Source organism: Apteryx mantelli, chromosome 3 (genome assembly GCF_036417845.1).
Source record: "Apteryx mantelli isolate bAptMan1 chromosome 3, bAptMan1.hap1, whole genome shotgun sequence".
NCBI classification, from domain to species: Eukaryota; Metazoa; Chordata; class Aves; order Apterygiformes; family Apterygidae; genus Apteryx; species Apteryx mantelli.
Window position 1 is genome coordinate 103,668,921 of NC_089980.1, and position 23,549 is coordinate 103,692,469.

Here is a 23,549-nt window from a genome sequence, read left to right on the forward strand (position 1 = left end):
AAATAATACTAAAATTTTGATTTTCTAAAATTACTACAGCTGTTTCTTTGGAGGATTCAGTATCCTTTCAGTGTAAGAAGGTACATTATAAGCTTGGGCTGGCATTTTCGTAGTGAATTCCTTGTTAGGGAATAACTCATGCCATCTGTACTAGACTATTTTAGGTGTGTAACTTGGGTGCTCTGAATCACATCTCCGGATCTACAAGCTATGGAGAGAGCTTCAGCTTCCAACTTTGGTTCTCTCAGCCATACCTGAGATGCCTAACATAGGTGGCACTGGTGCTTATATCAACATAAGCTGTGTATTCTTCAATCTGAAAGATGTCATAACATTAAAAAAAAGGACTTAAAAAATCCTCAATGAAGCCAAATTTAAGAAAAGATTTATACTAAATTTCTTGAGTATTGTGTCTGTGAAAATCTAGAATGTGCAAAACTCCTGGTTTTCTAGGAGTTTTTTATATTTGCACATTGGAATTTTTGTATGCCTATTTTTTTTAATCAGTTCTGACTTCTGCTTGAAGATACTGGGCATTTTTTCCATTAAGTTCTTAACACTGCTTTCTCAGTACAACTATATAGAAAGGTATATAGCTCAAAAGATTAAACACTATTTCAAGTAAGGATATCCATGATCTAAATAGAAAGAGGGATTTCACTTTCTAGTGGTTTGGTCCTTCACTCTGTATGGTGGGGTTTGTGGGGGGGTGTTTTGTTTTTTGTTTTTTTCCTACCAGGTAGAAGTTTCACTTTCATTCTGAAGAGTGATAAGATAATTATGTGTGTCATTAAGAACTTGATTAAACCAAGCCTGGATGCAAAAGAATTAGTTTCTTGTTCATTTTATTACATTCACGTTTGGGTTTCTTTTAGTTCTTCCCCAGTTAGTGGAAATGTGTTTGGTTTTTTTAATTTAAAAAAATATTGTTACTGTACAATAGTGTTGCAAATAACAGATAACCAAGTTTACTATCAAAAATTTTACTTTCTGTATATGGTCAATCATTCCTTTAGTAACCATATTTTTTGCCATGCAATTTGCACTGACAGCAGATTTCAAGCAGAGCTGGAGGAGAGTATTGTGGATGTAGCAAAACCTGCCAGCAAAGGAGATAACTGAGAAAACAAGTAGTATTAGTGGTCTCATTAGTGACCTTCCCAACAAAAATGAACAGTATCTTCAAACAGAAGTTGGAACTAATTTTTTAAAAATAGGCATACAAAAATTCCAGTGTGCAAATCAGTTTCTTTTTGTCCACTTACATCTATTGCAGTTCAGTTGTTCCCCTTTTACTGAAAAGTTCTTTTTAAAATATTGTGAAGCTGGTATTGGTTACACCTAAAATTTCTTTCATGTGGATGAAGAGTGGAGTTTAGAAACAGCTAGCTGGTTGTTTTTTCTTTGCTTTGGGTTCCCATTATAATAGTAAGTTCTGTGACCAGTCACTCTTGTTGCAGTAACAGCTGTAATAATGGTTCTTCTTTGCATCATCACCTCTGCCAAACAACAATTAAGAAAAGTTAAATGAAATCCATGTAATTTAATCCAAAGGTTTTAGGTGAGAAAGGTCACTTTTTTTTTTTAAATGTCATTTTTTGAGAGAAACTAGCAAATGTCTTATGACTTCCACACCCCAGTGTTTTATGAAAGTCTCAGGGAATTTCAATACAAACAGCTAAAGGCTGTATGGACCCATTTTACTGAACCATGTAGTTATTGTTGTTTTTAATATTTAAACTGCCAACTCCCAGATAACAGTGCTCTGTTATGAGCTGCTCAGATTCAGAATCTGGCCATGATGATATTTTAACAAGCCAAGTCAGCACTAAGGCATCTGGTCCAAAATCATTATCAGTAGCATTTAAATTGAAATGCATACTTACAATACAAGATACTGTAAAACCAACAGGACCATCATGGTTAAGTATTTCCTTCCATCTCTCTCTGTCACACAGAAATATATATATAGTCAGTCATTTCCTTCAAAGCTATGAAAAGATCAGCTTACTTGCATGATTTCCAAGGCATTGTTTAGGACAATAAAATACTCTTCATTCTCTGACTTTCATTCATTAATTCCATATTATTCAAGCACAAGTGATCATATAGTATGAAAAATTTCTGTGTATTTAGTGTTACCATTTTTCTTTGCAAGTCTAGAAGTGCTCATATGATGACAAGATCTGAAGATAGTCACAAGTTTTAACTTTCTAATTTCATGTTTGTCTTTTTGTTTCTAGGTCCTTGGATCAACAATATTACTTGAATTTATGTAGTGTGTGACTTCTATTTTGTTTTTATGATTCCACAAACTTAATAAACTCCAATATCACAAAACTGTCTGATGATCCCATCACCTACAAAAATTTGCTGTTATTTTTCCTATTATATGGTAGAGAAAAACAGAGAAAGTGTCCAGGGATTTGGAGGGTGCGCTCAGTTCTGAAGGACAGGTATTGTACTTGTAACTTGTCAGGGTGTAACTTTGTAAGAGTGTATTCATATTTGCAAATTCACTGCTCCTCAATTTCGTTTCTCTGTTTAATTCATTGATTTGAATACTGATCAAATCCAGACATCTTGGTTTGACATGGTACCTTACTTGTTTGGGATATATTTTAATACTGATAAATACAAATGGCAAATAGTGCATCATTTTACTACGAAAGAACTTACAATAAAAGATAGTCACAGCAGCCATTAACAATTTTGACATGTTTTCACTGTAAATGAAATTTACTTACTTACTTACAAATTTAATTGCTACCTTACTAATTCCTCTATTTCACAGTATTATTCTACTCTCAGTTGAATCATTTATCAAGGACTTTAATGAGAAAACTGACTTTTCCAGCACTTGAACACTAAAATGTCATTTTATTTGGCAATCTCAGTAAGAGATGGGGTAAGGGTTCAGTAAAGGGTAAAAGCGACTTGTCATGGAAAATAACCTACCATTGACCTACTGACCATACAAGGTATCTAATTATACTCCTGTGTGTTTAATATTCTTATAAAATGCAGGAATACTGGCTCAACATTCCACTCTCTTCATAATACTTTAATTAAGAGTGTGCATACTGTTAACTACCTAAAGCAACTAATACAGAAATACTGACTTTTCTATTGCTATAGTCAGAAGGGTCCTGAGGCAAGTGAATGTTCGCACATCTGTTTTGAGTCTTAACTTAAAGAGGCAACACATTTGCCATAAACAGGTGCAACAGCTCTTGAAATCAGTGGAGAAACTGCAGTGGAATGATGGATCAGGCCCCAGGTTAACTGATTATCATTTTCTGCTCTCCAGTGTCTTTCCCACAGATACTTTTATTGAAGAGCTTCATTGCAGAATGAAGACAAACATTACTACTCAGAGGTCTTGGGACATTTTAAACACCACGTATTCCTGTATTTTTCAAAGTATTTATGTGTTTCCAAAATGGTTAACCCTTTTGAACTGCTGAAACATGATAATGCCAAAGACAGTCAAGTCTCTTAGTATATGTATTTGACACAGGTCTATAAAGTAAACTAGTCTAATTACTTGTATCTATTTTATTCCCACCTTTTGTAGTTAAATGGCCATTTTGTATCTGAGAAAATTATAAAATTCATATATTTATTGTATTTATTACATTATTTCAAATCTTTAAAGCAGTGAGCTTACTCAACAAAGCATGTAGAAAGCCTTTAGTGAAAAATCTGTTAGCAGATAGCTAACTGGAGTATATAAAATCCTTAATGAGACGCAAAATAGCAAGTTGAATTACTATTTTTGGACCATGCATTGGCCAACACATGTGGAAATGTAAATCAAAAAAAAAAAGGATTTGTAATAGAGATCACAAGAAACTGATACTTCAGTGGACTCTAACAGGTACAACAAAACACATGAAATTGCTAAAGTGGATCTGATTCTCTCATAGTTGCAGCTGACTGACTTCTATAAAGGCTAAGGGAGCTTGCATTTCCCAGGGAGAGCTGGGTCAAAGAATATTAACCCTCAAATATTCTGTAAAGGGAATTCCTTCCTTATGGGGAAGACTGGGTGATTTGAGGAAGACTAGCTAATTTATGTCAGTGAAAAGTTCATGGACAGTCAGACAGATACTGATGTTGTGAGCTGCATCACTCTCAGTCACAGGCAAAAATAGCTGAACTGAGGGGAAAGCTTCAGGCAGGTAAGAATAGTCAGGGGATAGATGTGTGGTTTGGGCTTGATTTTGTTTTTAATCATTTGCTCTAAATGTTTTGCATCTTTAAGGAACAAATGTACAATTCTTTGCTTTTAAGTTATTCTTTCAATCCCTGCAGAAGTATATACTGCTGCTGACATCAAAAAAGGAAACATTGCAAAGGTGCCTAAATGAGATGAGGGCCATGTCATAACTTTGGGAGGAAATATGTCGCAAAGCAAGGGGACAGTCTATTGTCTTGATCAAATTATCCAGTTAAGCATAAAAGTCAGTAAAACAGGCTTGTCCAGTTGTTGCCAAACAGAAGGTGGGCCTTGCTGTCAAAGTAGAGAGTCCAGCTAAATAAGTTCTTTCAGTCTTGGCTTTGTGAAGAGGCTCCTGCAGTGCTTCCCCAGACTGGATTTCAGGCTAACTGCAGTCAGCAGCCCCAGGTCCCACAGCCATCAGAATTATGGTTACCTATGTAAAATTAACTAGTCTTCTAAGTGCATATAAATTTGACACAGTTTTAAAATACATGGGCACATACCATTTTTTCCCACAGTCACAAGATGGACCTGCTCTGAATGTGCTAGGTCTGTCTAAACAGAGGAAACTATTGCAAATAGGACACAGAAATGAGGAAGCACATAGCAAAGAATAGGTCTCCACAAAGACAGAGAATGATCTGATGATCAAAATCAGATCTGACTGCCGCAGGAAACAGGGCTCTTCCTTTTACTCTAGTTGCTTTCTGATGCTCAGCAATCCCATGAACTGAATTTTACAGGTAATGTTGCAGTCCTCATTCTGCAACCTAATATCTTGAAGCAAGTTTGCAGGAATGCTGAGCGTTCACGTCTGTGATGCAAGCTCTGCTTAGAGCTCATAATTTAAATGTCCAAAAGCCAGTCATTGAAGTCTGAGATTCTCACTTTAGGTCCCTTTATGGAAAGAAAGAGACTCTAGAGAGCAATGCAGTCATCTTAAATTGAAGTGAAATGAGTTGCCAATCAGAGATACCTTTTTGCCTTCAGTTACTGTAAAAGAAGCCTCAGGTGACTAGTTCAGACTTGGATAACTAACTATAAACATCTAAAATTAGAATGAGGACTTAGCACTGAGGGGCAGAATTCAAATATCAAATACCAAAACTACCCATGAAACAATGAAGGAATGCTGCATTGCTGCTCACTCATGGAGAATCACCAACTTCTGTCCCCCATGATGCAGAGGTACTTATGGAAAAATAAATAGTTAGGTAATCAAAGATTCTTTCATAAAGAACATATACAAAAGAGTAGCAAGATATGGTTGTTCAGTACCCTGAATTCTGCAGTTTTAGCATTTCAGAGCTTGATTTTGCAAATTTAACTCTTAGTACTTAGTACTCTTAGTTTTCTGAGTGTAAGGTAGAAGTGAAATGTTCTTAGAATGAGAGATGATTATCATTACTAAATATTATTTTCTTGGGATACAGAGTACTCCTCTTGTGACATCATAAATCAGAATGACATTTATTTGCATCTTTGGTGGTGAGGACACGATGACAACGCATAGCTGTGGGGTATGAAGGCTTTCAGAATAAACTGAAGGCTTTTAAAATAAGTTACATAGAGCACTACATGCAGCTAGGGCTGCAGCTATCAGGCTGTTCTGTGAAAAATAAGACCACAGAGAAGGTTTCAGCCAGGATTCTGAAGAAGAACATCAAGAGATGCAACATTTTTTAGGCCTGAAGATAAAGAAGTGATAGGGTTTGCTTCCAGTGTACAGGGGTTCACTGAAGTCAGTAGAGAAGGAGTTCTACTGGTTTCACTGGGCACTAAACCCAGCTTCTGGAGAGTTCATATACAGCCACCAGTAAGGCTCGTCTGGTTTGTTCTTACAGTTAAAAAGGCAAACTTATTCAGTAATTATGTGTGGTGAGACATTTGCTGTGACATGTTAGATCAGTGATCCTCTTCCCTGTAGCTCTCTTACTCCTCGTCTTACTTGTACCCTAGTTAAAAATGAAAGACCTGAAGCACAAACTCACCACTTTTTATCTGTTTGCTTGTATATAACAGTCCTGCATCCAGCATTTACATTTCAGGCACCAACAAAATATATAAATTTGAATTCAGCTACTTGCTGTACCATTCCTTCTGGGATTTATGTCAGCAGAACTGCGCATAAGGAGTTTCTTATGCTTCTTTATGGACCAATCATCTTTTAAGTGTGTATTTATTTCTTGGTTAGCTCTTTTCTCTCTTCAGTCGTCATATATACAAACACATGCATATAGAGCATAATACTTCAGTCTTCATATAGAGAACAATGTGTGTCAGTGGAACTGGAAATTTGTCCATTGCCTATAGGAAATATCAGTTCTTATTAAGCTCATGAATGAAATGAGATGCCAGGCTCTCTTATGTATAACCTTCTGGGCCTGCTTATAAATGCAAAGCTGCTAGAAAAACATTCCATGGCAATTTGACCTTTCACAAATAATAATTCCTTATTCACAGTGAATTAGAAGGGTTTTCCTCACTTAAAAAATATAAGAGGACAGCTAATTAGTTATCTAAAATAAAACTGTTAAAATTGCAGTCAATTTTTTTTCTGGTAAATCAGACCTACATATTCTACTGTCTCTGCTGGGAATAAATGCCTGCATGTAGCATTTCTTTTACAAAGATTTAATATAGCAGCATGCACAGCAAATTGCCTCTTAATTTAGAGTTTACACATATTTGCCAACAGCAGTTTAGTTTTAGATACAAAGCTCTCCTCAGTACAAGCTTGTCCTGCAGTATCCATATAATACAAAAATGTCTGGAGATTTCAGTGAACTTCTTTGTGGGAGGGTAAGAGGTGGCTGAGAGCTAGAGTTGAGTTTTTTTATTGTTGACAACAGTTTTTAATCCCATGCCATTGTTCAACCTTTGATATGGTTACTCTGGGGGCATGTTTGACTTCAGCATCCTATTTCCTACTCTCTACAGGTTCACTACACCTAAATGGTGGTGTTGTAGATCAAACTGCATGCTGAAATGAAATACGCTGAGACTAAGAATGTCTAAAACTTCAGTGTTTATGCATTTAAAGGTTTCATAAAATAATTGCCTGTGTAGTTTTTTTTTTAATCCTTCTGCCGTAAAAATCCTATCTAAAAGGCAAACCATGGAAAAGTGTTGCAAATACTTGCTTTATGAGGAAGTAGTTCAAGTATAGTTTGTGTTCCAAGCTATTTCAAAGTAATATAAAACTAACATTTAAAATGCAAATGGGCAGGAGTGTTTTGGATTCCAAATGTCTAGGTCTTCTTTACATTTCACCCATAGTTTTTAATTCATAAAGATTCATTTGAATACATAGTCTCATGTAGACAGTGAAAAAACTTGGCATAAACTGGTTGCAAATCATTTTACTGCTGATTTTAAAGGGTGGCTTGTGTAGGCATGTCCTGCAGCAGTAATAAGAAACACACACATTAGCCAAAGTGCGACCAAGAGACTGGGTCAGTAACCCAAGGTTTGGGATTGGTGCTGTGTTGCAGTAAGCACTCAGCAGTCTTTTGGTGAGCCCATTTTCTTTCACTTTGCAGGTGATTGATAAACCCATCTGTGGTCAGTGACTGTCTCAGCTAGAGGGGCAGTGACTGATAAATAAGGATTGGCATCTTATTACAACAGGTGATATATGTGCCATCTTGGTATGCCCTCAAGGCCTTCTAAGTTACTTTGCTTGTGTATAAGAGAATGCCAGAAGACATTTATAGTCTATATGTAGCCTATAGGCTATATATATGCATATATAAGGTAGGCTATATATAGCTATATTCCAAATCTATGGTGTATGTATGATTTGTCTGCTTCATATTTGCTGCAATTTCAAAGCCTTTTTGGTACTTCTTTCTCCTATAGTTGCCTATTTCTAAAATGTAAACTGCCTAACAAATACCGTCATGATTGTACATCCACCAGACCTCGAAACATTTGGGTGTATGTTGTCATGCTGAAAGAAGGTTGTTCCAGGGAGCTGCAGCTTCATCCCGTCAGTAGATCATCCTGCATTAAAGTCTCAAGTACTAACTCTAAGAAATCTTTTCTGAATTCCCTTAACCAATGTGTGTCACACTCTTTATCAGTGCAACAAATAACATCAAGAGTTTTGTTAAACAGAGAACATCACTTGTGCTGTTTTAATTTGCTTTCCTAATCTGTCCATATCCTTGATAATACAACAAACATGAGGTCGTGACAAAAGAAAAGCACCTCAGGTTCCTGATGTAGTGTTAGGGCACCAAGCTGTGGTGCAGCGTTTGGTGTTACATGCTGCATGCACAACCCCTGTTCCATGCAATGCTCTGCTATTCTCTTTGGCTCCATTGTCTCAGACTACAGGACTAGGGCTGTAGCTCTTGTATTATATTGGCATCAGTGCAAATTACACATCACGACAAATGGAGACTGCACAACTGTGCTAGCTTAAATGGGAATTTACTGCACCCACTTCATGGCCCTTTGGTGTTTCCAGATCAACACAGACAGTTTGGCCTTATAGTAAGTGAGGATGCAGCACTTGGTCTCTTTCTGCATTCCATCCAGTACGGATGTTGCATATTAGTAGTGCGTTTCAGAGTCTTTTCCTGAATCGCCAATGCTTTGACATCATTTGAAACAGAACCAAAACGTAGAACTCCCACATCCTACTCCAACAGTTTAATCACTAACCAGTCTACTATGTGTTTTAGCTAAACATACTACAATCACTAAATCACCATATCAACACATATAGTAAAACAAATGACTAAAGGAAAAAAAAATGTAGCAGATGTTAGCAAAGCTTTTTGCAAAGTGGTAACTGGATGGGAAAAAATTGTTTCCAAGGATCTAATTGTAGTAAAACTACATATGGTGTTTCAGAGCAATTTTGGAAGAAAATGTGTGTTTTGAGAGGTGTGGTCAGCTTAACTGAATGAGGACATGGCTATGCATTCCTACTAAAGCACAGTAGCTTTAGCCAGTGTATGAAAGTATATGGTAAATCAATAAGGAAAAGAACAGAAGCATGAAAATAGTGCTTTAATAATGGCTACATAGGAAAAAAGTCCACATTAGACAGATTAATCCTTTGAACAAGGCATTATACATACGGAGAGGAAGTTAGGAACTAGTACATTCCATTAAATTACTGGTGTCGAGAAAGTAGATGGCTGTTTTATATTAATCTTTTCTTTGTTGGAAATGTATGTTTGTTCATAAAAACAACAACATGATAAACAGAAGTTTGGACCACATTCCTTTAGAAGAAAGGAAACATAAAAGGAAACGAAGAACATCTGTGGATAACTCCTATTAAATGGATAGAATAATTGCCATCTCTTTCAGTCCGGGTTATTTCAGATGCAAAAAAAGAAAAAAAAAAGCTCTTAGTACTTTTATTTTATTGCCACTAAGCAGAGATTAGTGTTTAGAGATGGAGAAAAGTCCATCAATCGGACAAAAACTTCTTTCCTTTCTTATCACCTGAGATGAGTGATTTTGCCTGCAAGGTACTGCTAAAAGTCCCACATGAGGAGCTCACATAAGTAAATCAGTGGAAAAGTACAAAGTTGTCGGTTTGGCCAGATGTCTGTCACTTAAAGGCCATAATTTTCCGTGAAGCAATTGAATATAGCTGCCAGCCAAATTCACACAGTCTCAGTCATCATGCTCTAGACTGGAATTTCAGCTACATTTATCATACTTCCTAGACCCATGCCAAACTCCAGTGGGGATCTCATAAAAGTTTGGCATCTGGGTCAAATGTCTGCTTTAAGTGCAGCAGATGATTTCCTCTTAGGGTTTGGGGTTTGTTTTCATTGATGCTGTTGTTGTCTTTTAGGTAAATTGACACAGTTTGCATCCAAAGACGCTGTGCCATTTTGCATAACCACATTTTATGATTACTGACAAATAGCAGCTTTAACCTCTTATGGAGGAGGAGGGAACCAAAATGACTCAGGCATTGTACTGATCCAAGCAGACAACTCGAAGCTACAATCTACTCTTTCAGTCAATATAAACTGACAGTGTGATTATGTTCCTTCAAAACTAGAGTGCACTTAGGAATAGCTCAGGAAATACTTACCAAATGTAATTATTATTTAAACACAGCACCCACAAAAATCTCATCACTCAAACACATGGATTGGGTGTTTTTATTCCAGTAGTTCTTCCTAGGTGATGGCAATAACATTTTCATGTTTAGATAATGTTAGTGCTTGTTTTTAAAAATGCTTCAGTGAAAATTCAATGTACCTGTAGTTCCCCTGCTTGATGTCTGATAGATCTGCTTTTTGAAATAGCTATTTGCTTTTCCCCTGTTTTTCTGCAGCAGTCAAGATCATGGATCAACCAGAATCATCAGGTGATGACATTTTGGTTACAGACAGCACTTACCTTCAAACAAAAACGTTGCCTTTCTTTATTGGTGATCTCTCTGCCACACAGCCTGAAGATGTTATTGCAGATGCGCTACCATCAGAACAAGTAGCAGTGCTGCCTTCAGCGACTAGCCCATCCCACAGCCTGTCTGTTGTCATCGACCAGTCCCTTGAAGTAACAGATTCCTCAGTGCCAGCAGCTGACAGCATTGCTCCTATGGGCGCTGGGACAGGAGTGCAGGATATTGCTGCAGAGTTAGATGGCGTCAGTGAGATGAGCACAGCAGCACTGGATGAAGCAGGGCTTGGCAGCGGATATATCTCAGAGCTGAGAACTCAGCCTGCAGAAGCCACCCCAGCTCCTACACTGAAGTATGTAACTACCAGCTCCATGACAACTGCAGCCAAAGGCAAAGAGCTAGTGGTTTTCTTCAGCCTAAGGGTAACCAACATGCACTTTTCCGATGACCTCTTCAATAGGAGTTCTCCAGAATACAAAGCACTAGAACAACAGTTCGTGCAATTGGTGGGTGAAAATCAACTTGAACGTTATACACAGTAGTCAGGCACGGTTTAACAAAATACATAGTCCCCACCACTAAGTTAAATTAATTTTCGCTCCGTAAGTCAGGAGAAGCAACCATAAGCTTCTGTGACCACTGTACCTTGAGGTTTTGGCTGGCAAATGATGGTCCATTCCAGTTGACTCAGTCAGTTAACTAGACACTGAAAAGCACAATATGTTAACAGTATCAGACCCTACTACCATTCAATCTGATAAGCTGTGTTTTTAGTGGTTTCTTGGGGAGTGGGAGGACACACAAGCCTGGGATGCTGTCAGGGTATGAAGAAGCAGTTTATGAAGTTGGTTTCCTGTGTCAAGAGACATATGAAAGTGTTCACCTGTTCAAGATGCTCCAGATACATGCCTGGCATATAATTTTATTCGGCTTTTTTTTATATTCATGTCAACAGTATGGTAATGCTGATTACGTCTAAGGCTCATGTCTTTATTCTAGATTTAAAAATAAGCCTTTAAAAATATATCATAGCTTAGCAAAGGGAATGTGATTAGATATGGATTTTCTCCATGGGTACAGTAGGGCAACAGGTCACTTCAGTAACACGCCTACTATGCTGTGCTCTAACCCACCTGGATTGAACGTTTGAAAGTAATTAAAGCTGGCTTTTGGGAGAGGTGATTTTTTTTTTTAATTCCAGATGAATAAACTCCCCAACTGCTGTGCACTTCATTATTGGGGAAATTGCTGCCCATCCATCTCCATACCTCATTCAGAAAGATGCAAAGATCCAGAGGAATACAGCAATAAACAGAAAAGTGAATTTGGTGGTGGACTTTAACACTTGTATTAAATTCAGATAAATAAGTGTGCGATAGATTTATGTACTTGATAATGAAAAGTGACTATGAAAAGAGAAATTAATAGCAGCTAGACATCAAAAGTAAGTTAAAATAAAAGCAACTTTCTGTTTTGCAGCTACTTCCATACCTTCAGTCCAACCTTACAGGTTTTAAACAACTTGAAATACTTAACTTCAGGAATGGAAGTGTGATTGTCAATAGTAAAATGAAATTTGCCAGAACAGTGCCATACAATATCACAGAAGCGGTACACTGTGTTTTGGAAGATTTCTGTGATGCTGCAGCCCAACGCCTCAATTTGGAGATTGACAGCTATTCCCTCGATATTGAGCCAGGTAAGACTGCATTATTAATGTATGTGCAAAACCAAAACCAGATAGGTAACCTTTTCCATATACCTGCAACTTCAAAAAGATTACTGTCTGTTTTGGAAAGACTGGTATTAGCAATAGTCTCCCAGCGATAAGAAATATGAAAAACCAAGATCTTGCAGATTCAACTACCAGCAGACATTTTCGCATACTGTAATAATATATCATGAACAAATTACATTGTTTTGTTAATAGGCAGCAAAGCCAAAGGCAGAACAGACATGATGTGAATTGTTCTTCTCTTAGATAGTAACCCCTCAGTCAGTCATTCTGGCACACTGGTAGGACAGGCCACTTAGGACATTCATGTTAAGAGTAAAGATCTCCAGGATGCATGCAGAAATCACTGGGTAGAAAAATCACATTAACAAAATATGCACATGCAATGATGTCTTGGACTATACAGGCAACTCCTTTGAGAAAAACGGGACTTAGAAGGAGATCGCAAGAGCTATCGATCATTCTGAGTTTTTGTGGTTTAAAGCTCCCTTTTTCACTTCTGCATCTAAGTTTTTCCTGCTATCTTTAGGAAATAAAAATAACAAGAATATGGAATTTAAAGAAATACAAGAAACAACTCTTTGGGAAAAACAATGAAAACTACATCAAGAGGTTGAGATTCCAGTATAAGGCGATGCTGGGTGGTGGTGTTGGTCTCTGCATTGCATATACAAGTGCTTTTGAGAACAAGAGCTAAGTACAGGAAATTAAAAGCTTTCTAGTGTAAGTGCTGGGTGAAGACAGGGTAAAAAGTGCTTATGCAGTTTACATGAGTGATCCAAATCTTGCATCTGAGTATATAAAACATTGGTTTTGATTATTTTTGCAATGCTGTAAGCGAACCTTAGGTCATAGCATCATTAAACTATCGTTAAAGCGCTATAGAGTTCAAGACAGGAGGGTAATTTCTAGGAATAATTATATTCTACAGAAATTCACTGACCAGCAACATTACTATCTGTTGCACTCCATAGGTTTCTAATTTCAGAATCCCTGCTGATTTAATACCTTTCAAATACCATATGTCTGCAACCCTTGTTAAATTGTATAAAGTCAGTAACAATACATTGGGACACTACTTTAATGTAGGAAGCTTAGAATTTTCAGTCTGAGTCATGACTTTTCCTTATACTGTTTTGTAAAACTGAAGCCTGGATCTGTTTTCGGTTTTTAGTTTTTACTGTTTCAGTTGTGAACTTAATTTAATTGAAATGGAGAAGAAAGATGCTATTACCTTAGCATGCAGATGCCTTTATCGGTTTTGGTTAAGCTGTCTTTTTATGTAAAGATCTTTGGCAACTCCAGAACAAAACATCCATATACAATTCATACAACAGTTTCTAACCTATCTTCATTTTACATATCTCTTCATGGCCACTAAAAGAATTGGAAGTGTTTGTAAAGAAAATTTAAAAACTGCAGTATTTTAACTTTTAAATACTGCTATGATAAATTTATATTTTGCTGAATAAAGTAATAAATGAGTCCAAGAAAGAGTGAACTTCAGGCTACCACGCATTCTCTGCTTTGGCAGTAAATTTCATTAAATAAAAATTAATTCAAAAAAGCTGATAAAATGCAAATACAGAAAAGTACAAAAATCTTTTTTCGCCTCCATATCTACTGCTTTATTGGTATGGTATTTCAACTTTAATTCAAGAAAGAGATATCAAAATGAATTTACACAAGATTGTTCTCAGAACACAGCTTTCAAGGATCATGAGCAGTAGCAAAATAAAATTTTTTTTTAGAACCTCACCGTATTTCCATATAGGTGTTTCAAAGCCCCACTGTCTTTTTACTTCAAAAAAAAAAAAAAAAACTGTTTAGTAAATTAAAGTAATTGAAGCAAATCCTTATTTATTGTGAAAATAAGAGCCATCTAGTGGTAACAAAGTTATACCACAGTAAAACTCTCAAGGGAACTGACAAGTCCAAACTTTATTACTACGAGACCCAGCCTTTTATAAGCGACAGCTGCAAGGGGCTGATTGCATTGGTTGTAAATAATGCCATAAAGAATAACGTAGCAGGATTTAAAAAATATCTGCATATATTTTTTCTTAATCTAAACAAAGTGAAAACATAGAAAAGATGACAAAGTATGGCAGGCACATAGCCCGAAACTGTGTTAAGGAAAATGAAATACTATCACAAAGAAAATGACCCTTTAACTCAGCAAAATGCTCATACCTAACTCTACTTATCAAATAGAAAAACACTGATACCGTTCAGCTTCTGAAAACTGAAGAGCTGTAGCACACAACCATAGATAATGCATAGCTAGAGCCTGTTTTTCTCTGATAGCAGCATCAAACTTTATTTCCACTAGTATGAAGTTAAACTGTGATCATGAAAACTGGGGAGAGACTTACAGCAGACATGCAGTTAATGCAGCTATTAATATTTTAATCAATTACTTTGTTCTACAAACTCTTCTGTTAATCATTTTTATTTTGTGAGTGTTCTGGATTTGTTAGGAATGCAATTCTCTGTGGGATAAGCGAGGAATGTGTAGAAACTAACTTCCTCTTTTGATTTGCCACCTATTTTTGTTCCGTTAGAAATTACATTTTGTAATTCCCCATCAGTAATTTCAATGACCAGAATGAAGTACTTTTTTAGAATAATTATCTTATAGGCATATAGGCATATACATACATATACATATGCCTACATATAGGCAAGGGTTTGCCTGACAGTAATGTTATCTTGTAATTTATTGTAATTCAGCAATGCTCAGTATTGTTTTAAGGTTTATTTGTAAATCCATTTATAATCCAGGAGCAAAGTAGATCTCAAATTAACATGCATAGGGCATAGAGCAAAGAGAGAGCAAGCATGTTAAAACTGCTTCCACTAGTCTTAAATTCAAAAAAGCAACTAGCTATAGAATTAAAGAGGAGTTCAAAATGAACAGCTCAGCTGGATTAATTTCCAGCAGTTTAGCATATCCTAGTGCATGGCTGAGATTTCCAGCACTGCTATAAAGAATGTAATTCTCATTTTTCACAGAAATTAATATAACTAAGCATCTAGGTCCCTGAAATGGCTCTGGAAAAAAATTCTCAGCCACAGATACATAGGTACTAGGTGCAATATCCAGTATGAATCTTAAAGAGAAATGTTAAGCCTGCATAACTAGAAAAGGTTGTTTTTCTTCCGCACTGATATTTTAAGTGATTTTGATAATTAACTCCTGTATACCAGACCCAACCCCAAGTTCCTCTGTTTAGCTAAGACAACATGTGCAAAATTTCCTTGAACAGTTCAGGTCGCTCAGAACTTGGTGTCCTGTGTAGCCTGGCTTGTATCTGTGAACCTGCTCTCATTTCCTTCTCCGTGCTCTGCTTTCTCGCCTTTGTACACTTTTTTTTTTTTTCTTCTTCCTTTCTGTATTCACGCATCTGATGGAAACTGTTTGCTGCTCATTTACTGATAAGAATAGAATTTGTAGCCCCTAATCTCGTTCTTCTTAGCTTTTGCCTTCTCTCTATGGGCTTTACCCCATGATGTGCAAGAAACTGCTTCCACAAGACAAGATTGGTGGATGCAGCCCTCCTCCTTATTACCTTATTCTGCCTTTTCAGCATGCAGCTGGGCTGCGAACTGTGTAAAGATGACTCCTGTTGGGTCTTTCATTCATTTCTAGTAAGAAGCAGGGGATAGGAAAGGAGAAGTAGACTTGTCTGACAGGGAAAGATAGGACTTTAGGCTCTCTCTAACTTTAGCCTTACTCTGAACATCAGCAGATTCATTTTCCCTGAATCTCATAGATTACAAATCAAAAAAGAGTAAGAGACTTACAGCAGTAAGTCCCTTACTAATAAGCCATAAGCCCCTTACTAATCAAAAAATAAAAAAATCAGCAAGTTTTCCCAGTGCTACCAGATCTCTTCCCAAAAAAGCCCTGAAAACATGTATTTTCTGTAGACAGTGCCAGTATTTCTAGGTTGCAGTCATCATACTATTGTGCAATACTCAATAATCTAATTTCCTCTCCTGGTCATGTTCAAAATTAGATTAAGATGATTGCAGCAGGAGCTATATTTCTTACACATGTGTAAGACAGTAGCATAGCACCGATGAGTGTAAAGCTAGCACTTTATAGTAAAAAAGGATCAAAATATCCAAAAGTGAAAGTCCTTGTCAATGAGACAGAAATAAAGTCACAGCTTAAAATAATGGGGGAAACTGTACAAGAAAATATTAGCTTTCATGCTTCCTGTGTCATCTAGAAAAAGAAAAAACATGTCCTTTTTTGCTGGACTACATGCTCCTATTAACGTGCACAAGTAGCAGCCTAGTAAATTTGTATTGTTCTCCCTAGCTGCCACAAAGCCTGACAAATACTTTGGGGTAATGCATCAACACATCAATTAATGATTTGCCCATCCTTTCCAGCTGATCAGGCAGACCCATGCAAATTCATGGCCTGTGACAAGTTTTCAGAATGCGTAATGAACGAGTGGACAAAAGAGGCTGACTGCCTTTGTAAGCCTGGTTACGCAGGCCGGGATGGACTACCGTGTCGGAGCCTGTGTGAGATGGAACCGCATCTCTGTGTCAATGGTGGGACATGTGAGTTAGTTCCAGGAGGAGGAGCTGTCTGCAGGTAAATAAGTGACATTTAACACACACTCTGTTAATGGATCCCCTGAAATGTCTGTTGCATGAAGAAACAGTGCTGAGTCTGTACTTTAAACAGCACAAACTATCTGCTAACAAGCCAAGAACTTGGTAATCAGACACTTTAGACTACATTGCTATACTCTGCCTCAGCACAAATAGATTCACAGAATCACAGAATGGTTGAGGTTGGAAGGGACCTCTGGAGATCATCTAGTCCAACCCCCCGATCAAGCAGGGTCACCTAGAGCACGTTGCACAGGATCACGTCCAGGCGGGTTTTGAATATCTCCAGAGAAGGAGACTCCACAACCTCTCTGGGCAACCTGTTCCAGTGTTCTGGCACCCTCACCGTGAAAAAGTTTTTCCTCATGTTCAGATGGAAGCGTCTGTGTTTCAGTTTGTGCCTGTTGCCTCGCGTCCTGTCGCTGGGCACCACTGAAAAGAGTCTGGTCCCATCCTCTCGACACCCTCCCTTCAGATACTTGTACACATTGATAAGATCTCCTCTCAGCCTTCTCTTCTCCAAGCTAAACAGGCCCAGCTCTCTCAGTCTTTCCTCATAAGAGAGATGCTCCAGTCCCCTCATCATCTTCGTAGCCCTTCACTGGACTTGCTCCAGTAGTGCCACATCCCTCTTGTACTGGGGAGCCCAGAACTGGATGCAGTACTCCAGATGCGGCCTCACCAGGGCTGAGTAGAGGGGGAGGTTCACCTCCCTCCACCTGCTGGCAACACTCTTCCTGATGCACCCCAGGACACCATTGGCCTTCTTGGCCACAAGGGCACATTGCTGCCTCATGCTTAACTTGGTGTCCACCAGCACTCCCAGGTCCTTCTCCGCAGAGCTGCTTTCCAGCAGGTCAACCCCCAACCTGTACTGCTGCATGGGGTTATTCCTCCCCAGGTGCAGGACCCTGCACTTGCCTTTGTTGGACTTCATGAGGTTCCTCTCCACCCACCTCTCCAGCCTGTCCAGGTCTCTCTGAATGGCAGCACAGCCCTCTGGTGTATCGGCCACTCCTCCCAGTTTTGTATCGTCAGCAAACTTGCTGAGGGTGCACTCTGTCCCTTCATCCAGGTCATTGATGAAGAAGTTGAACAGGGCTGGACCCAGTACTGACCCCTGGGGGACACCGCTAGCTACAGGCCTCCAACTAGACTCTGCGCCACTGGTCACAACTCTCTGAGCTCTGCCATGCAGCCAGTTAAAATAAACCATTCACTATGGATAAATCAATTTTGGCCTATTAATATGCATAGACCATCGTGATCTAGTTATTTATTAGAGATTCATTAGAGATGCATTAGAAATTCAGTGTCATTGGCAGAGATGACAACATTGCAATCATACATTCCTTTCAGATTCCCAGATACATCTTGGAAAAATAAAATTATAACATCTTCACACTTTTGCTATTGATTAAATAGTACAATTTTAAGAAATTAAGTTTTTCTGAGCTGAACTAAAAAGGAAATCTATATTTTTTTAAACACGGCTATGAACACCACTGTATGACTCCAGGCCAGCCAGTAAAGCACATAAAGGCTGAGACTGCTTGCAGGTTTCAGAGCTTTCTAGAAAAGAATTGAGGAATAGCAGCTGCTCCTAACTGCAAACGGATTCCATAAGGATTTTTACATGGAGTGACATTAAGACAATATTAAGTACTGCAATAGTACCTGAACACATTGATTGTCCTGTAAAAACATCAAGCGTAATCTCACTTTAAGACTAGACTGCCCAGAGCCCATGTGGAACTCTGTATACCAGACTGGCACATGGTAGTTGACCAGCCAAGTGCGTAAGCAAGCGACAAGTTATGTAATCCTTGTACTTGCTCATTCTCTCTTACTACCAACTTTAGTAGATTAATGATATGTCTCTTAAAGTATTTAAGGTTAATATCAAACAACAAGACCACTGAACAAATTCTGCATATGGTAATTTCACTTTAACAACATAACTGCCATAATTTATTTTCTGCAGCAGGCATCACAGAAAAGATACCGGAAGATTATACTGAATTCGCCAAAGTTACTGTTGAATTCCTGATTTTCGGAGTCACAGCAGTACAGCAGCAGCAGTACTTTGTACTAGTAATTAGTCTGCGATCTAAAGGGGGCCTGTTAAAAACTTCAAAGGGTATAGATTACTGTTCCAGATAAACACACTAAGGAAAAATAACACCTTTCCATTTCAGAGACGCCTGGCTTAGACAGTGTACGGTAATTAGCAAACCATCATTTGGGAGGTCCTGAATGCCATCTGTAGAATGCTTTATCTTATAGACAGGCCATGGACATAGCAGAGATAAAAGTGTTTAAAATAATAAATGAAACTTTGTGAATTATACTAAATTACAATAATTTAGCATCAGTCTCAACCTGACAACTTGTGCAAACTTGTGCAGTCTGCACATAGTAAATTATAACCTACAGTGGAAGCATCTGTTTTAGTCAAGCACTTGTTTTGCTTGTGAATTTACTCAGAACCACACTAGTATTCACTTCCACTAATTTGAAACCCTGTGTTCTCATACATAACAGGGCAATCTTCTCCCTTGCCTTAAGGGGAACTATTCTTCGTAGAACTCCCATTTTAGATCTTGCTTCTCAGGTTAAACATAAACAGAACAGGTGTCAAAGACATTACATTTACAGATTAATCCAAAACACCTCTGAACTTTTAGGGCGCTAGAACATAAACATTATTTCAACTTCATTGTGGGGCTAGCAATTAGTCGGAGTTGTTCCAGATGTGTAATTTACTTAAAATTTGGAGGTGGGGAAAGAATATGGTAGGGTCTTGTTGTTTAACGGTAACACTCATGAATCTAAGAATATTTTCTTTCTTCTATTATCAATCATATTGTTTCATACAGTCATATTACATTTAATTATATTGGGAATACCATGTTTATATTTAATTACAGATTTTCCTTTATTTTCAATTGAGGTACTCTATATTTTCTGCCCTGAAGTTCTGTATATTTCTCTCTTCCTCTCCATATTTTAGATGCCCTGTACGCAGACACAAGTTTTACCAAGGAGAGCGCTGTGCAAAATTTGCTCCAGAACCCATGCAACCCTTCATTTTTAAACCTGTCATTCTTGGCTTTACTAAGCCTTGTTTTTCTTTTCATCATTTTAATTTTTAAGTTAAGAAGAATATGCAAAAGAAATTCTAATTTGGAGTAAGCTGCTCATGATCTTTATCTTCACATTTTTAAATGTTCCTTTTTTTCTTTGTAATTTAAAGTCTTATATAAACAAAAATGTTCTGTATTGTAGAACTCCTACTTTCAACAGCTGCAATTCAGAAAATGCTGTAAGAATTAATCCTGCTTTTGAACATGATGAACCCATAACTAGCTTTTGTCATACGGCTTGTAGCGTAAGTGCTTGTGTCAGTTCTTCAGAGATCATTGATCAAGGAGCATTACACACATTTGAAAACACAGTTCAGCATGGAAGTAAAATGCATGTAAATCCTTTCCTTGTCCCTCAACAAATAGCCGCACCTCAAATAACAGGTCCATTTTCATGTATTAACTCTACAACTAAGTCATATTTGACTCTAACCTCTTGCTTGATAATTTCAGAACTAAAAATACTAATTCATATATTTAATTTTTACATTTACTGCTGTGTAGGCTTCCTAACAGAATTGTAGAACTGCCTTTGTTACAGCTCCTTTGCATGGCTTTGGTGGTCCAACCTATCAGAGTGTTTTTGGTGATTTAATGAAATAATTAATCATCCTGTGCATTTTTTTTTTTTTTTTAACTGTTGTAGGTCACCAGAAGACCAGTTTACCAAGCCAAGACTAACAAGTTAGTCTCTGAAATTCTGCAATTCGAGCATCAGCCAGACAAAAGCAAGGTTTGTGACTATTTTAAAGAGCTTTCAAGTTCTATTGAGTTTCCTATTTGTAGATGTTACCAGGAAGCCTCTCTTCTTACTAGTTCCATATTCCATTTACAACTGAAAAAAGTGTCTGATGTGAATTTGTTTTCTTTTTTCTGTTGAAGATCACTTTTGTTTGGATGCTTGCTATGACAACAATAATCAATTCTGAAGTGCTTTTATGCAAAGTTTTATTATATGCAAAGTGCTTTTATGCAAAGTTTTATGTCATAGTCATATTCATATAATAAGTATTCACCATATTCATATCTAAAATAATGAAAATGAAACTTTATTAGGAGTAACAGATCATTTAAAAACGAGCTTAAAGTTTAAAAACTACGTAGCTTTGGAACAAGCAGGAATTCCAATTTGAGCAGAATATTGTATAATGCTCATATCTTAAACATGTTGTTTCAAGTATGGAATACCCCTTGTACTTGAATAAAAATGTGGGGAGGGGGGGAGAAGGGAGAAAAGCCAAGTCAAGAATTTCTCTAGTTGCCAGACTGTCCCTTAGTTCTGATGTATTTGAGCGTTCTCCCTCAAAAGATGGACCAAAAGCTTTTATCTTGCCATTTGCATTGTTCTGAATCATAGGCTGGTTAGGAACAAGAAGGTTTTACTATAGCTGTTAGTACCCATATCCCTACAGGGTTGCCCTACCTCTAGGTATTAGAGACAGGATACTGGACTACAAAATCTTTGGCTTGAGCCAGTACAGCCATGCTTAGGTAAATACGGAAACAGGTAATTATACCATAGAGAACAATTTATTTTCACTGATCTTGACACAGAGGATTCCTACCCAGATTTGGTCTCTATGGGTACTTCAGGTGAGAGTTTAGGCCGAGCTGACAAGAAGGGGGCCTGGAACACAATGAAAAGATCTACAAGTCGACAAGGACGAGCTGTGAGCTCGGGAGAGCTTGAGAATGAATTGGCTTCTCTCCTAATAAAAGCACTAACATCTGCAATTGTTTTTAAGACCTAGAATGCAGCATTTTGTTACACCCATCTTAAAAGAAGTGTGTGTTGGGGGGGGGGGGGGGTTAGACCAGTAAACTTCACTTTTATACCAGCTGAACTAGTTAAAGTTATTACTTACAAAAGCATTAAATAACTTATGACAAAAATAAATTAGCACAACATGTGTGGGAGAAAACTGTGCCTCCATAATCTGGGCTGTATTTAACTGCCAAAAGTGTATTGACAGAGCTCTTCACAAGATCTAGCAAAGGAAATGCTGAAACTAAGAGCAACAGCTCCATTTCATAATCTGGAACACTTCTTTGGGGACAGGATTTTTATGGCACTTGAATTTTCAGAAGGAGCTGGATGTCTAGAACTCTTAAACTGATTTGAAAATTCCAGCCCAGATCTTTAAAATGATTTTAATTTTTTTTCCAATGCATAATGACACCTTACCTTTTAGGACACCTCAACTACAGTAAGTATAACTCTGATTTTACAAAAGAATATATGAAAATAAACATAAAATTCCAGTAGAAACTAAAAGAACTTCTAATCCCCTCCTAAGCATGAAAAATGTTTCCATTTTCAGCTATAGAGTCACTACATGGATTCCCAGTTAGTTCTCAGAAAAAAAACTGTACCCAGTTAGTCATCCCAGAATAAACAGAAAGTGTGTTTCATGTCCATGTGAAGAACTTGCTCTTCCTTTTTTCTGAGCTCAGTTGAAAGCACACGTTGTTGCAAACAGCTGAAAACCACAGCTACTGCTCTACAGGATTAGGTCTCTGGGAACATTTTGTATCTTGCTCAGCAAGTAGTATAATAGGAGGAATAAAACAATCATGTGAGTCTCTTTCTTTGAGCCAAAGCAGTACTTGACAATGAGCTAGAATTCACACGTTCAAGCACATTCAGACTGAGACATAAGGCAAACAAAAAAGCCCACATCTAGATGGTTTACTACAGTCGAAAGTCAAGCAAGCTAAAGTTCTCTACAAACGATCTTGATTCTCTGCTGCTTAAGTCATCTACACATGTGCTTTCTGCTCTTTTGAGAAGCAGAGTTGAACACAGCTCATTCAAAATGCAACGTTTGTCAGGTAGTATCAGGAGAGAAAGGAAGTCTTTTTTTTTTTCTTTTTTTTTTTTAAACTATTTTGTCAACTGCTGTCCCTTTAGTGACTGCTGTCCATCCCCTATTCAGGGAAAGGGAAGCTGAAAAAGAAGACACTACTTTCAGGTGCAAGGATCTTAAGACAAGCTGTCTGGAAAGTCTGTTTTTTTCAGTTCATCTACTGGATGCTATTCTGTGTGTCATCTGTTTGTGCTTGCACATGGCATTTAGGGTGAATAGGCTTCTTAGCCTAATAAACACCTGTGCTGCGAAAGATACCAGAGAGGAGATGTAACAAACAGACAAAACCTCAGATGACCTAGAAGTATTTGACCTAAAACATCCTGAAAGTATTGTAAATGAAGCACTGGATAAGAAAATGGTAGAATAATTTGTTTCATGATGCTGAATCTAATTGGTATGGCCAAAGGGTGCTCCATTGATGTAATTCAGCTGAAGCCTTTGTGGATTCCCCATCATAAATGTATGAAGCGTCATTCTCTGCTCATCAAGACCAGTTACTGCCAAGTAGCATCATCCTCTGAAAAAGTGACTCTCAGCCACCAGGAAAGATGAC

At 37.6% G+C, this 23,549-nt stretch overlaps 1 protein-coding gene across 1 annotated transcript in view; it reads left to right on the forward strand.

The window, feature by feature from the left end:
• The window catches only part of IMPG1 (interphotoreceptor matrix proteoglycan 1), a 48,609-nt gene extending 26,732 nt beyond the window's left edge, over positions 1-21,877 (forward strand). The window contains 7 exon segments of the mRNA XM_067294595.1: positions 10,542-11,116; positions 12,090-12,309; positions 16,750-16,960; positions 19,994-20,093; positions 20,095-20,171; positions 20,269-20,450; positions 21,681-21,877. Of these exon segments, the coding sequence (XP_067150696.1) occupies positions 10,542-11,116; positions 12,090-12,309; positions 16,750-16,960; positions 19,994-20,093; positions 20,095-20,171; positions 20,269-20,450; positions 21,681-21,877 (1,562 nt within the window).
• The last annotated feature ends 1,672 nt before the right edge of the window (positions 21,878-23,549 follow it).